Source organism: Pristiophorus japonicus, chromosome 8, assembly GCF_044704955.1.
Source record: "Pristiophorus japonicus isolate sPriJap1 chromosome 8, sPriJap1.hap1, whole genome shotgun sequence".
Classification (NCBI taxonomy): Eukaryota; Metazoa; Chordata; class Chondrichthyes; family Pristiophoridae; genus Pristiophorus; species Pristiophorus japonicus.
The window spans coordinates 26,214,060-26,227,812 of record NC_091984.1 but is presented as its reverse complement, the minus strand read 5'-3'; the positions used below and the strand labels follow the sequence as shown (position 1 = coordinate 26,227,812).

The following is a 13,753-nucleotide window of genomic DNA, read 5'->3' as shown; positions in this document are numbered from 1 at the left end:
CCGACCAAAGTGGTAGAGACAGGAGAGAAAAATATCTTTCCTATCATCCAGTTGAATTTACTTCAAACTACACTAAGAAAATATATATTCTGTAACTGAAATAAAACTCAGCAATGTTATAGGTAACTGAATCATCAAACTAGTAGAACTCCCTGAGAACATCACTCAGTCATTACATGATTCCAACATTGCAGTTTAATTCACCAGTTAATAAAGTTTTGGTAATTCATATTTTATACAGAATACACAAAGTAACATCAGGCCTTCAGTTCATTAGAACCTTACTACTAAACACCTAGTTGTTCATATACCAGGTAAACTAATGCTTCTGTAGTGTGTTGGTTATGTAGTGATGGGCTAGGGATTTGTGCCAGTAATATTCTACAACGCTGAATTCCTGATCGTTGCCACGGTGTGGTGAAGTTCTGAGTAGAAGCCAAAGAATTTGAATCGGAGAAGAAAAAAATTTACTTTACACCTTCTAAAGCAACACTGAAGAATGGCTTTGGAACTGATTCCACAGCCGCTTTCCCATCCCTTTTAAGCTTGCACCTGGAAACCCAGTTGGAAATGGGAGGAATAAATATATATTTTTTAAAAGATGGAGTGCTATCTTTACCTCTGCCCAGCTGCCACACTGTAGATCATTAGCTGTTGTTTGATCTGATAACGAGATGACGTGGAAGAGTGCCCCAGGGTTTCTTTTCTTGTTTTCTTATGGGAAAGTTTCTCCTCCCTAATATCTCAACCAAAAGTTCACTTATGGGAAAAATTTCTGGTGTGAACTGGTCTCATCATCTTCTCGCTTCTTAGCTGTAGTTTTGTCACATTCATCGGTGCATCCTTGAGCTGCCTGCAGCATTGGTGAGGGATGTGAGCTCTTTCCTCTGACCTAAAATTGGTAACTTGTTGGCAAGGAAATAATGAACAGAAAAAAACATGTCTCTGACCATAGTAGAAATAAAACAAAAGGCAGTGAAAGCTGGAAGGCTGAGATCAAAAAATAAAAAATGTACACTAGGTTGAACAGGATCTGATTAGAGAGAGGATTCTTTTTCAAACTTGAACTTGTTTATCTGTGTCTTTTAGTTGACCTATCCAGAATTTTCCGTTTCAATTACATGCATCTATCATACTATGCTTTGGTACACTACTGTGCTGGCGAACATAACCACATTGTTGTTCATTTGGATTTATGAATGTAATTTACTTTCCCTTTCTCGCACCTGGTGATGGAGATGGTTCGCTCTGTGTCCTTACCAGTGCCACCTCGTCCATCAGGGAACATACAGCACCAGCTTGCTTCTGAAACTTAATACGTAGATTATACAGCACAGAAACAGGCAATTCGTCCCAACTAGTCTGTGCTGGCATTTATACTCCTCGTGAGTCCGGGGGGAATTGAACTTGCATTCCTCCACTGCTATGGTACAGCATAGTGGTTTTTCAGTACTACCACACATATTTTCAATTTTTAAATATTGTAGCTTGGATACTCCTATATACAGGTCAATGACCAGTTTGTCCACATACTGTACCTTGGTTAGTGCTGGATGAAGATAAATGACAAATGAATCTATATCCATTGAAAGTTACACTGTTACAAATATGGTTAACAAGTTGTTAGGTTCTACATTGTAAATAAATGAGAAAATTATCACCTGTGTACTTAGTTTTTAAATGGATGTTTCACCTGGTGGAAGAGTATTTTGAACCACAAAAAGAAGCAGTATTTGAGATTTAGTATTTAAAAATTTCTACAAGTAAATTTAATTTCCACCTTTAACAAATGAGCATGTTAGTCACAAACATATTTATGAAATCAACAAAAGTTATTTCACTGGAAATAGTTTTATAGAACGCAAAGCATTATGCACCAATAACACCTTCTTCATAGCTGTTCACTTTATGCATCATTTAGTCGCTGCTTGTGAAGCATCTCCCAGACAGGACTACGTTCTATAATCTGAGCTCGGATCATGGCAATGCGATCACGAACACTGTCCACGTGTGGTTTAGATGTAACCTTCATAAGAAATAAGTATTTGAATCAACTGACCATTTCATAGAATCATAGAAAAATTATGACACAGGAGGAGGCCATTCAGCCCATTGAGTCCGTGCCGGTTTATGTAACATGACCAACATTACTGTAGATGTTCTCATCAGTAAATATTTAGCAGATATTTATAGAAATTAAAACTCTGTTAATGTTACTAAATTAATGTACGAATAACTACATTCCTGAGTAAAAGTACTGTACCATAGCTGCCTTATTAGTTCATATGTAAGATCATCAACATACAATACTCAAATGTTTTGTGAAATCTTAGATGTTAAAAAGTATACTTACCTTTGCTATCGTGAGCATACTCTTGACCATATCACTAGCATTGTGTGCAGGTATGATTCTCAGATTATTACCTAGAAATCTGCAACAAAAAAACCCACCTAATTATGATTGCCTCGATGTCAGCATTGTGAAACAAAGGAGATAGAATGCAAAGTTAGATTACTTGCAGCAACAAGTTATTTTTTGTATTAATTTCTTGAACAAGTTGTTCTTCTGAACTAGCCTTTTACTCTTGAGCAGTACAGTACTATAACAGTGTCAGCTTGGTTCGATTGGTAGCTCACTCAGTCCCATTACAGACTTGACCCCATCTAGGCTGACACTTCAGTGTAGTAATGTGGAATTACTGCATAATTGGAAAAGTTTCTTTTAGTTGAGATGTTAAACAAAGGTCCTGCCTGATCAAGTGAATATAAAAGATCACATGATACTAATGGAAGAGCAGAGATTCACCTTGGTCAAACTTCTTCCCGCAAACAATACAACCAAAAACAAATTATCTGGTTGGTCTTTCATTTACTGTTTGCAGGCACTTGTGTGCAAATTGGTTATGCCTACATAATAGTGACTGCACTTCAAAAGTAATCTCCAGGAAGGCAAATGGAATGTTGGCCTTCATTGCGAGAGGGATGGAGTACATAAGCAGGGAGGTCCTGCTGCAACTGTACAGGGTATTGGTGAGGCCGCACCTGGAGTACTGTGTGCAGTTTTGGTCACCTTACTTAAGGAAGGATATACTAGCTTTGGAGTGGGTACAGAGACGATTCACTAGGCTGATTCCGGAGATGAGGGGGTTACCTTATGATGATAGATTGAGTAGACTGGGTTTTTACTCGTTGGAGTTCAGAAGGATGAGGGGTGATCTTATAGAAACATTTAAAATAATGAAAGGGATAGACAAGATAGAGGCAGAGAGGTTGTTTCCACTGGTCGGGGAGACTAGAACTAGGGGGGCACAGCCTCAAAATACGGGGGAGCCAATTTAAAACCGAGTTGAGAAGGAATTTCTTCTCCCAGAGGGTTGTGAATCTGTGGAATTCTCTGCCCAGGGAAGCCGTTGAGGCTAGCTCATTGAATGTATTCAAATCACAGATAGATAGATTTTTAACCAATAAGGGAATTAAGGGTTATGGGGAGCGGGCGGGTAAGTGGAGCTGAGTCCACGGCCAGATCAGCCATGATCTTTTTGAATGGCGGAGCAGGCTCGAGGGGCTAGATGGCCTACTCCTGTTCCTAATTCTTATGTTCTTATGTATGTTCCACCCCCCACCATCAGATTTTCCTTTCTGTGCTCTTTCCAGTTGATGCTCAAGCTTGGGCTACAGGTGAAAATCTACCACAGTAGCCATGTACACACCAAACTCGCAATGTCAGATGTGCTGAGTTCACTATATTTCAGTTCACTATACACCGAATGCCTGTCAGTTACTCAAAAAGGGCCACACTACTTAAGGTTTTGCTGTGCAATCATCGTCTCACCTGGGGCGCTGGGAGGGGAGAGACGGTATGGTACATGGAGACTCGGAATAGTATAAAGGAAAAAAAAAATCAAAAACTTAATATCTTGGTTACAGCATATGGCAATGATCTACATCCTGTAGACTAACAGTTTTCTCTTTCAGTTGTCTGAAACCTTTTAATTTTTGCAATTTATTGCATTACTCTTGTTCTATAAGGTTTTCTGAAAATCAAATAGCTTCAGAGCACTATGCTGCTGTCTACAAAGCTTTTGGATTTAAATTAATGGTGAAACTATGAATCCTTAATAACAGCAATAATTGTTCAAAATAAGTTTTTTGCTGGAACATCTTACTCGGTCTACAGAAAAATTCACTAGGTTTTGAATAACTATGTAAATAGTACAATTTTAAAAATATGACCGCTCAATTCCACATCAAGTACCTTTGCTGAATTTTAAATAGTATTTCCCATTCTTTGGGGCCATAGAGGGCTGCAACCAAAAGCAGCAAACTGTTTCGATGAATACGGACAAACTGCTCAATCCGCTCGATCAGCTTTGTTTCTGCAGAATTGTCGTAGAAATCTTGAATCTCCACTATAATAAAGGCAACACCTGAGAAAATTACAAATATAGTTCATTAATAACACAAAACCTCCAATGTTTTCAAAAATGGAAAAAAATTGTCTTGCAAAACATTTTCCATGATTTATTATGAACCTAGTAAATAATTGTGAAGAAAAATAATTGAACGATGCTTGGTGGACTATTTGCCTGAATTTCTATTTTTCTGGTTAAACAGAAGTAACATCAGCTGAGTAATATAAAAGTAGAATGATTCTAAATATTTATTTTGTATTTGGTAGTCAACCCTGAAAATCGGAAGGGTGGCTGTCCTTATTTGATTTCAGCAACAATAAACATGTCTTCCGTAACAGTTGTACTTAAATAGCGCTTGCCACATGAAAGAATGTCCAAGAGGACTTTACAAATTATAGAAGTGGATAGGGAAGAGAGTGACTAGTAAGACTGCCCTTTTTAGTTGCTTCCCATAAACATACGCAGCATCCGTTGCAATCTTGTGTTCCACAAAGACAGGAATGTTTGTCTAGCAACACGTGTTATGAGGCTGTAGAATTAACTTCCAGGATTAGTGGTTGAGGCAGAAACTGCTAGGAATGTGTCATGTATGTATGCTTGGGCTTACTAACCACCAGGTGGCGCCACTGTTGGAGGTCATTGGGCTGTAAGCACGTGTGTGCGGCTCGGGTATAAAAGGCAAGCCATCATGTAATGTAATCACTTTGGGGCCCTAATAAAGCAGAGCCAGGTTTGTACGTGTGTTAGTTTACAGTATTGAGTTATTACATATATAACATTTGGCGACGAGGTAACTTAAGAACCTTTGCATGCAAAAATTAGAACATTTGGAATTCTGGAGAGATTCGTGGAGGGAGAGGACTGGGCAGATTTTGTAGCTCGCCTGGACCAGTATTTCGTGGCCAACAAAATGGAGGAACCCACTGACTCATTTAGGCGCAGGGCGGTCTTCCTCACGGTTTGCGGTCCGAAAATCTATGGACTCAGAATCTCCTCTCGCCTGCAAGTCCAACGGACAAGGACTATGAGGAATTGTGTGCTCTGGTATGTGACCATCTCAAACCAAAAGAAGGCATCATCTCACTATCGATTCTACAAGCACGTTCGTTCTGAGGAACAGGATGTGTCGGAATTTGTTGTCGATCTAAGACGTCTAGCTGGACTGTGTAAGTTCAAAAACCCGTTGGGAGACATGCTGTGGGACAACTTTGTAATCAGCAACAACCACGAGGTGATCCTGCATAAGCTACTGGCGGCGGAGACGCTGGATTTGAGCAAGGCCATCACGATCGCCTAGGCATGCATGACGACGGACAAAAACTTAAAAGCAGGTATCATTGAAAAATCGGAACTCGGCAAGTACTGTAAACAAGATTGTATCATCGTTTGGCAGAGCTGCGTATGGCAGGGCCTACCCGACTACGTATGTGAAACCTGTGGCTGCCCAAAGTCCACCAACGGGAATTAATCCGATTTCACCGTGTTGGTGTTGTGGGGGCAATCATCGGCCTCATCAGTGTCGGCTTAAACAGTACATTTGTAAAGGCTGTTAGAGACTGGGGCATCTCCAGTGCATGTGTCTGCAACTGAGCAAGTGTGCTGCGACACACCACATGGAGGATGATGACCAGTATAGAGCAGATCCGGATATGCAATCTGAGATACCAGAGGAGGAAGTGTATGGACTATTCATTCCTAACAAAGAGCCAACCGATAAGTTTCACATCAATCATTAACGGTGTGCTGGTACCGATGGAATTGGACACGGATGCGAGTCAATCAATAATGAACCAGAGGACATTCGACAAGCTGTGGGATACTAAGGCGGTGAGGCCTAAGCTGAGTCCAGTCAGTGGCAAGTTGCGTACGTATACTAAAGAACTCATAACAGTGATTGGCAGTGCAGTAGTCAAGGTGTCGTATGATGGTGCGGTTAATGATTTACCGATATGGATTGTTTCAGGCAATGGTCCAACGCTATTCGGCAGGAATTGGCCAGAAAAAATCAAATGGAATTGGAACGATATCAAAACATTGTCGTCTAAGGATGATACTCCATGTGCTCAAGTGTTGAGCAAGTTCCCCTCGCTGTTTGAACCAGGCATCGGCAATTTCACGGGAACCAAGGAGCAGATCCACATGGACTCGGATGCAAAACTTGTCCATCATAAAGCTCGGGCGGTTCCACACATGATGAGGGAGAAGGTCGAAATCGAACTGGACAGACTCCAGCGTGAAGGGGTCATATCACCGGTCAAATTTAGCAAATGGGCCAGCCCCATTGTTCCTGTGTTGAAGAGTGATGGCACTGTCAGGATTTGTGGAGACTACAAGGTTACGATCAACTGAGTTTTGAAACAGGATCAATACCCGTTACCAAAGGCTGATGACCTGTTTGCAACGCTAGCCAGGGGGAAATCGTTCACTAAAGTGGGTCAGACACACGAGCTGGTCGAGACATCGAAGAAACTTGCATGCATCAACTCATAAAGGACTGTTTATCTACAACAGGTGTCCTTTCGGAATTCGCTCGGCTGCAGCCATATTTCAGAGGAACATGGAGAGTCTACTGAAGTCCGTCCCTAGAACCATCATGTTCCAAGATGACATCCTGGTCACAGATCGTAACACCGCTGAACATCTGAACAACCTGGAAGAGGTTCTACATCGTCTGGACAAAGTGCGACTCAAACTGAAATGTTCGAAGTGCATCTTCATGTGATTTTGGCGACCACCTCTTCGAAGCACTGAGGGACATCTTTGTTATTGGAATCGACCAAGAGGGCCTCCTCCATAGGCTGCTTTCTGCGGACACCACGGTCACCCTGCAGAAGGCAATCAACATCAGCCAGGCATTCATGGCCTCGGCCTGCGCTTCCAAGAGGATGATGACTCACCCCCAGGAGTCTAACCCGGCAAGTACCATGAACCGAATGCCGCCTTTTAGAGGCAAGACTGCTACCCCGAGTCCCGCAACCCTGAGTCCGCTACATGGGGCCAACCGGCCAGCCCCATGCTGGCGCTGTGGAGGAAATCACAGGGCCCACCAGTGCCGTTACAGAGATTATACTTGCAATGGCTGTAAAGCTAAAGGCCATCTTCAGCGAACGTGTAAAAGAAATTTTACTCACCGAGTCGCTGAAGAGTTGGTCGATCACCCGGGCTCCAGCGCTGATGAAGACGAAGAGAGAGTCCAGGAGGCAGCTCAGTCCCAGGAGGACTGCAACAAATTACAGGAGGACATTAATAAACTTAAAGAATGGACATATAATTGGCAAATGAAGTTCAACACAGATAAATGTGAGGTATTGCATTTTGGTAGGAAGATTAGGGAGGTCACTTATTACTTGGAGGGTGAGAGTCTAGCTAGGGTAGAGGAACAAAAGGATCTCTGAGTACAAATACACAAATCGCTAAAAGTTGCGACACAGGTTATCAAGGTTTATTTCTAGAGGTATAGAATTGAAAAATAGTAAAGTTATGCTTAACCTGTATCGAACCTTGGTTCGACCACTGTACTGCGTACAGTTCTGATCACCATATTATAAAAAGGATACAAAGGCACTGAGAGGGCGCAGAGAAGATTTACAAGGATGATACCAGAAATGCGAGGGTATACATATCAGGAAAAGATGAACAGACTGGCTCTCTTTTCTTTTGAAAAAAGGCTAGCGGCAACTTATTAGAGGTCTTTAAAATTATGAAAGATTTTGATAAAGTGGATAGAGAGAGAATATTTCCACTTGTGGGGACAAGCATAACTAGAGGCCATCAATATAAGATAGTCACCAAAAAATCCAAAAGGGAATTCAGAAGAAAATTCTTTACCCAAAGAGTGGTGAGAATGTGGAACTCGCAACCACAGGGAGTGGTTGAAGCGAATAGTTTAGATGCATTTAAGGGGAGGCTACACAACCATATGAGGGAGAAGGGAATAGAGGGTTATGCTGATAAATTTAGATGAGGAAAGATGGGAGGAGGCTCTAGTGGAGCATAAATGCCAGCATGGACTGGTTGGGCCAAATGGCTTGTTTCTTTCTGTGCCGTATATCATATGTAATCTTATGTAGGTCAGGTCACCCCTCAGCCTTCTCTTTTCCAGAGAAGAGTCCCAGCCTGTTCAGCCTTTCTTGATAAGCATGTCCTCTCATGTTCTGATATCATCGTGAATCCTTTTTGCACCTTCCCCAATGCCTCTGTCTCCTTTTTATAATATGGAGACGGGAGCTGTGCACAGTACCCCAATTGTGGTCTAAGCAAGCTTTTGCTTTTCAATTTTATCACTCTAGAAATGAACCCCATTGCTGGGTTTGCTTTTTTAAGGCCTTATTCATCTGCGTTGCTAGTTTTTGTGATTTGTGAATCTGCATGCCTAGGTCCCTTTCCTCCTCTATTCCATTCTGACTCTTATTATCTAAGCAGTATGTGGCCCCATTATTCTTCCTTCCAAAATGCACCACTTCACACTTATCTATATTGAAATTCATTTGCCAAATACACACCCATTCTGCAAGTTTATTAAAGTCTTCCTGCTCAGCTCCAATAATCTTTTATTTACAGATATTTTATTTTGCACTTGTACATTATTTTGAATATCAGATATAGCCAATAATTGATAGCTTTGATCAGGAAATTAAAAAATGCAATTTTTATCCACCTGCATTAGGTATTAAAATTTACAACCAATAGTATGGAATACAGTAAAGAGAATGAGCTTACATCATAAGGGGAATTAAAGACACTCTTGCCATTTCAATTAATTGCAGGAAGCTGCACATCGTTGTAAAGTGGATGAATATGGCAAAATCACAGGGATAGGGAAAAACTAGTTCTAGTTGTGAGACTATCTGTTATGTATGAGTAAAGAGTCTGACTGGATACTGTGAGCTCAAAATGAAGTGTGACCGTAATCTTTTATTGCAGGTCTCTAGAGTGCCTCTCCAACCTGTGAGGTCTCCTACATACCTATGCTCCCAAGGGATTATGGGACTCCAGGGGATGAGCCCTCTGGTGGCTATACGAAGTATATACAAGTTTACATATATAACACTATCACACCATGTAATGAATATTACATCACAATGGAATGTGGATATTGTATTTTTTAATAGGAGTTGCAAGCATATTTGTTGTAGAACCAGAATTATTGTACCATAAACTACTAGTTTAATTAATTGTACCAGAAAGTGGGAAAATGATTGATCCAGTTATCACTGAGTCAGAGAACCTAATTCGCTGGTGCTGACTGGACAAAGACGAAATAGCTTCATGATGCTGGAAAAAAAGTGAAAAGCAAAATACTGAATTTACTGGTGAGAATGAACAAAATAGTTGCTCATTGAATAATTAAATGTGAATGAATATTCCAAATTTAAACATTAACAATATTTTTTAAGTTTGCTGTTATAAGAAAGTACAAAATAATTTCAGACATCTGTACAAATAATTTGGTTAGCGTTACGCAATTAACTAAAAGTGTGCAGAAAACTACATGACTAAATCCAGCAAAAATACATTGTTGTGAAGACCTCTATTAAATTTACTGAATTCCATCTTATGTTGAAAAATACATTTCAATATTGTAAACCAAGTGGAAAGGAGTAAGATGGGTCAGTTTGTTCATCCAAAACATCCATTACATTTCAGGAAACTGAAAAAGGTAGCTTTGCCTTGTAGACTAATTCCAATTCTCTCACATAAGTACCTGTACTGTACTAGCAGATATTTTCACTATGCAATTTTGTTTGTGTATCATTTTGTTTGTAAAAGAATCTTAAAACAGATTAGCCTGTATAAAGTGGTCTAATATTGTAATATTTTTCTTCATCTGAATTAACAGATATAGTGGGCATCCTATTGAGCATGATTGAGATTGTTAGACCTGTCTTATGGGAATGCAAACATGGCAAGCAAATAAGGACACAGAGCACAGTACCTCAGTCTACTTATGGAAATTATCAAGTTATTTAAACAAAGGGTGTTGCTGACAAAAACTGAACCTGTAAAGACGTAACCTAAAGGCAGAAAACCTACTTTAAGTTTTACATTGAAGTTTACGTCCAGAAAAAGATGCGCAACCCAACACCCTCAGTAAATAAGATAACTCAGTTTTTGTTTGATGTGCATACTCAAAAGAGTGTGCTTAATGAGCCAGTTTTATAGAGCTGTGGACGACCTCCCCTGGTATGGCAATGCAATGAGCCACAGTTTAAAGTCCTTCCGCCACGATAAACCCAGGGACTGGAATCAGTATAAAACTCCCCTCGGGCTGTACTTGTAAACTTTCTGTATACATAGAGCACCATGATCTGCAAACAGCTATGTAGTGCCTATGGAGTGGAGGGTAGCCAATGTAACCCCACTTTTTAAAAAAGGAGGGAGAGAGAAAACAGGGAATTATAGACCGGTCAGCCTGACATCGGTAGTGGGTAAAATGATGGAATCAATTATTAAGGATGTCATTTGGAAAGAGGTGACATGATAGGTCCAAGTCAGCATGGATTTGTGAAAGGGAAATCATGCTTGACAAATCTTCTGGAATTTTTTGAGGATGTTTCCAGTAGAGTGGACAAGGGAGATCCAGTTGATGTGGTATATTTGGACTTTCAGAAGGCGTTCGACAAGGTTCCCACACAAGAGATTGATGTGCAAAGTTAGAGCACATGGGATTGGGGGTAGTGTACTGACATGGATTGAGAACTGGTTGTCAGAAAGGAAGCAAAGAGTAGGAGTAAATGGGTACTTTTCAGAATGGCAGACAGTGACTAGTGGGGTACCGCAAGGTTCTGTGCTGGGGCCCCAGCTGTTTACACTGTACATTAATGATTTAGATGAGGGGATTAAATGTAGTATCTCCAAATTTGCGGATGACACTAAGTTGGGTGGCAGTGTGAGCTGCGAGGAGAATGCTGTGAGGCTGCAGAGCGACTTGGATAGGTTAGGTGAGTGGGCAAATGCATGGCAGATGAAGTATAATGTGGATAAATGTGAGGTTATCCACTTTGGTGGTAAAAACAGAGAGACAGACTATTATCTGAATGGTGACAGATTAGAAAAAGGGGAGGTGCAAAGAGACCTGGGTGTCATGGTACATCAGTCATTGAAGGTTGGCATGCAGGTGCAGCAGGCGGTTAAGAAAGCAAATGGCATGTTGGCCTTCATAGCAAGGGGATTTGAGTACAGGGGCAGGGAGGTGTTACTACAGTTGTACAGGGCATTGGTGAGGCCACACCTGGAGTATTGTGTACAGTTTTGGTCTCCTAACCTGAGGAAGGACATTCTTGCTATTGAGGGAGTGCAGCGAAGGTTCACCAGACTGATTCCCGGGATGGCGGGACTGACCTATCAAGAAAGACTGGATCAACTGGGCTTGTATTCACTGGAGTTCAGAAGAATGAGAGGGGACCTCATAGAAACATTTAAAATTCTGACGGGGTTAGACAGGTTAGATGCAGGAAGAATGTTCCCAATGTTGGGGAAGTCCAGAACCAGAGGTCACAGTCTAAGGATAAGGGGTAAGCCATTTAGGACCGAGATGCGGAGGAACTTCTTCACCCAGAGAGTGGTGAACCTGTGGAATTCTCTACCACAGAAAGTTGTTGAGGCCAATTCACTAAATATATTCAAAAAGGAGTTAGATGAGGTCCTTACTACTAGGGGGATCAAGGGGTATGGCGAGAAAGCAGGAATGGGGTACTGAAGTTGAATGTTCAGCCATGAACTCATTGAATGGTGGTGCAGGCTAGAAGGGCCGAATGGCCTACTCCTGCACCTATTTTCTATGTTTCTATGTTTCTATAATGCAAGTTCTGTTGCGTAATGCATGAAGGAAAGAAATGTAACTGTACCCTCACTGTGTACCATATGGTGACACATGTAATGTAACTTGATGAACGTACCACAATATATCCTGCATTGTATGAATTGTACCTCGAAATGTAAAGTAAATAAATGTATTGAACGGAACTGCTGCGGTCAGCATCCAAATGTAATGTATGGAATTGTTGACTGCATCCAAATGTACTGAACTGCTTTCTAATGTATTGTGCAAATTTTTATATGAATAAAGTATATTTTGAAATTTAAAAAAATAATTTAAGTGAGGTCATTGCCCACCATTGTTCTGATGCGCGCACTGCCTCCATTGCTGGCGAATCTGGATTGTACTGAACCGTACCTTGAAATGTAAAGTAAAGAAATGTATTGAACGGAACTGCCGTCAGCATCCAAATAAATATATTGTATGTAATTGCTGACCGCATCCAAATGCACTGAACTGCTTTCCAATGTATTGTGCAAATTTTTATATGAATAAAGTATATTTTGAAATTTAAAAAAATTGCTGGCGAATCTGCAGCACCAGGACCCCGGCACCCATCGGCAAGGTAACACAGCTCCCTCACACAAGACAAATGCCGCTTAGATTTTTTTTTAGCAGTAATACTGAAGCTCCCTGTAAAACAGCGGGAACTGGCATGCAGCAACGAGAACCATAATGGGAGCACCTGCCTGGCCCCCGGTACTCCCTGCACTCGGCCCCAGTCCCAGGCCCCAGCCCTCGGCCCCTCAGCCGGCGAGCTCTCCGCCAGCGCCAGCGCCGGCGCCGCCCACCTGCAGCGCGCTGCTGACGATCACCGCCCCACGCGTCGCCATGACACCCGCCGTCTGCAACGTCACGGCGCGCTCCTTCTCTGACGTCACGGAACGCGCGCGCTTTTTAATTGCTGCCGTTCTGGGTCCGTTGACGTCATGGCGCTGGGAGGATGCCCTTGCTCTTTCATGGATCGGTGTTTTATTATTTAATTAAAAAGTAAGTGGCCATCCCTTTTATGCACGTGTTTAACTGAAAGCAATTAAAACTGTAATGCTCAGAGTAAATAACAGAAGTTACATTTCAGACTTTTCACTCAAATTAAAATATGTTACGACTATTGTTTATGCTAATGTTCATTGCAATATAGGGCACGTTACTTGCACTTTATAAGCTTGTTCGTTTTCATTTCCCATTAATATAATGCAAAAGCTAACAGCTGCTTGCTTTTCTAATACAAAAGCAAAATACTGCAGGTGCTGGAACCTGAAATAAAAAAAGAAAATGCTGTCAATCTCAGCGGGCATGGCTGCGGAGAGAAACACAGCCACCGTTTCTGGTCTGTGACCCTTTGTCAGAACTAGCAAAAGTTCGCGATGTAACTAATTCTCAAGGAAGTGCAGGGGCACTGAAAGGGGGAGTGGAAGAAAGAACAAAAGGGAAGGTCTGTGATAGGCAGGAGAGATTTGAGACACAAAAGGGACGATGGGCCAAATTGAGATGGTATGGCACAAGTTAGGAAACAAAAGAG

At 41.4% G+C, this 13,753-nt stretch overlaps 1 protein-coding gene across 1 annotated transcript; it reads right to left on the bottom strand.

Annotated features, from left to right (window-relative positions):
• Nucleotides 1-180: 180 nt before the first annotated feature.
• LOC139268446 (protein SPO16 homolog) lies at nucleotides 181-13,068 on the bottom strand. The gene is made up of 5 exons (XM_070886602.1): nucleotides 13,023-13,068; nucleotides 9,593-9,686; nucleotides 4,256-4,427; nucleotides 2,354-2,432; nucleotides 181-2,026 (listed from the first exon to the last, which is right to left on the bottom strand). The coding sequence occupies exons 1-5, from the start codon at nucleotides 13,062-13,064 to the stop codon at nucleotides 1,907-1,909; spliced, it is 507 nt and encodes a 168-aa protein (XP_070742703.1). The 5' UTR covers nucleotides 13,065-13,068; the 3' UTR covers nucleotides 181-1,906.
• Nucleotides 13,069-13,753: the final 685 nt, after the last annotated feature.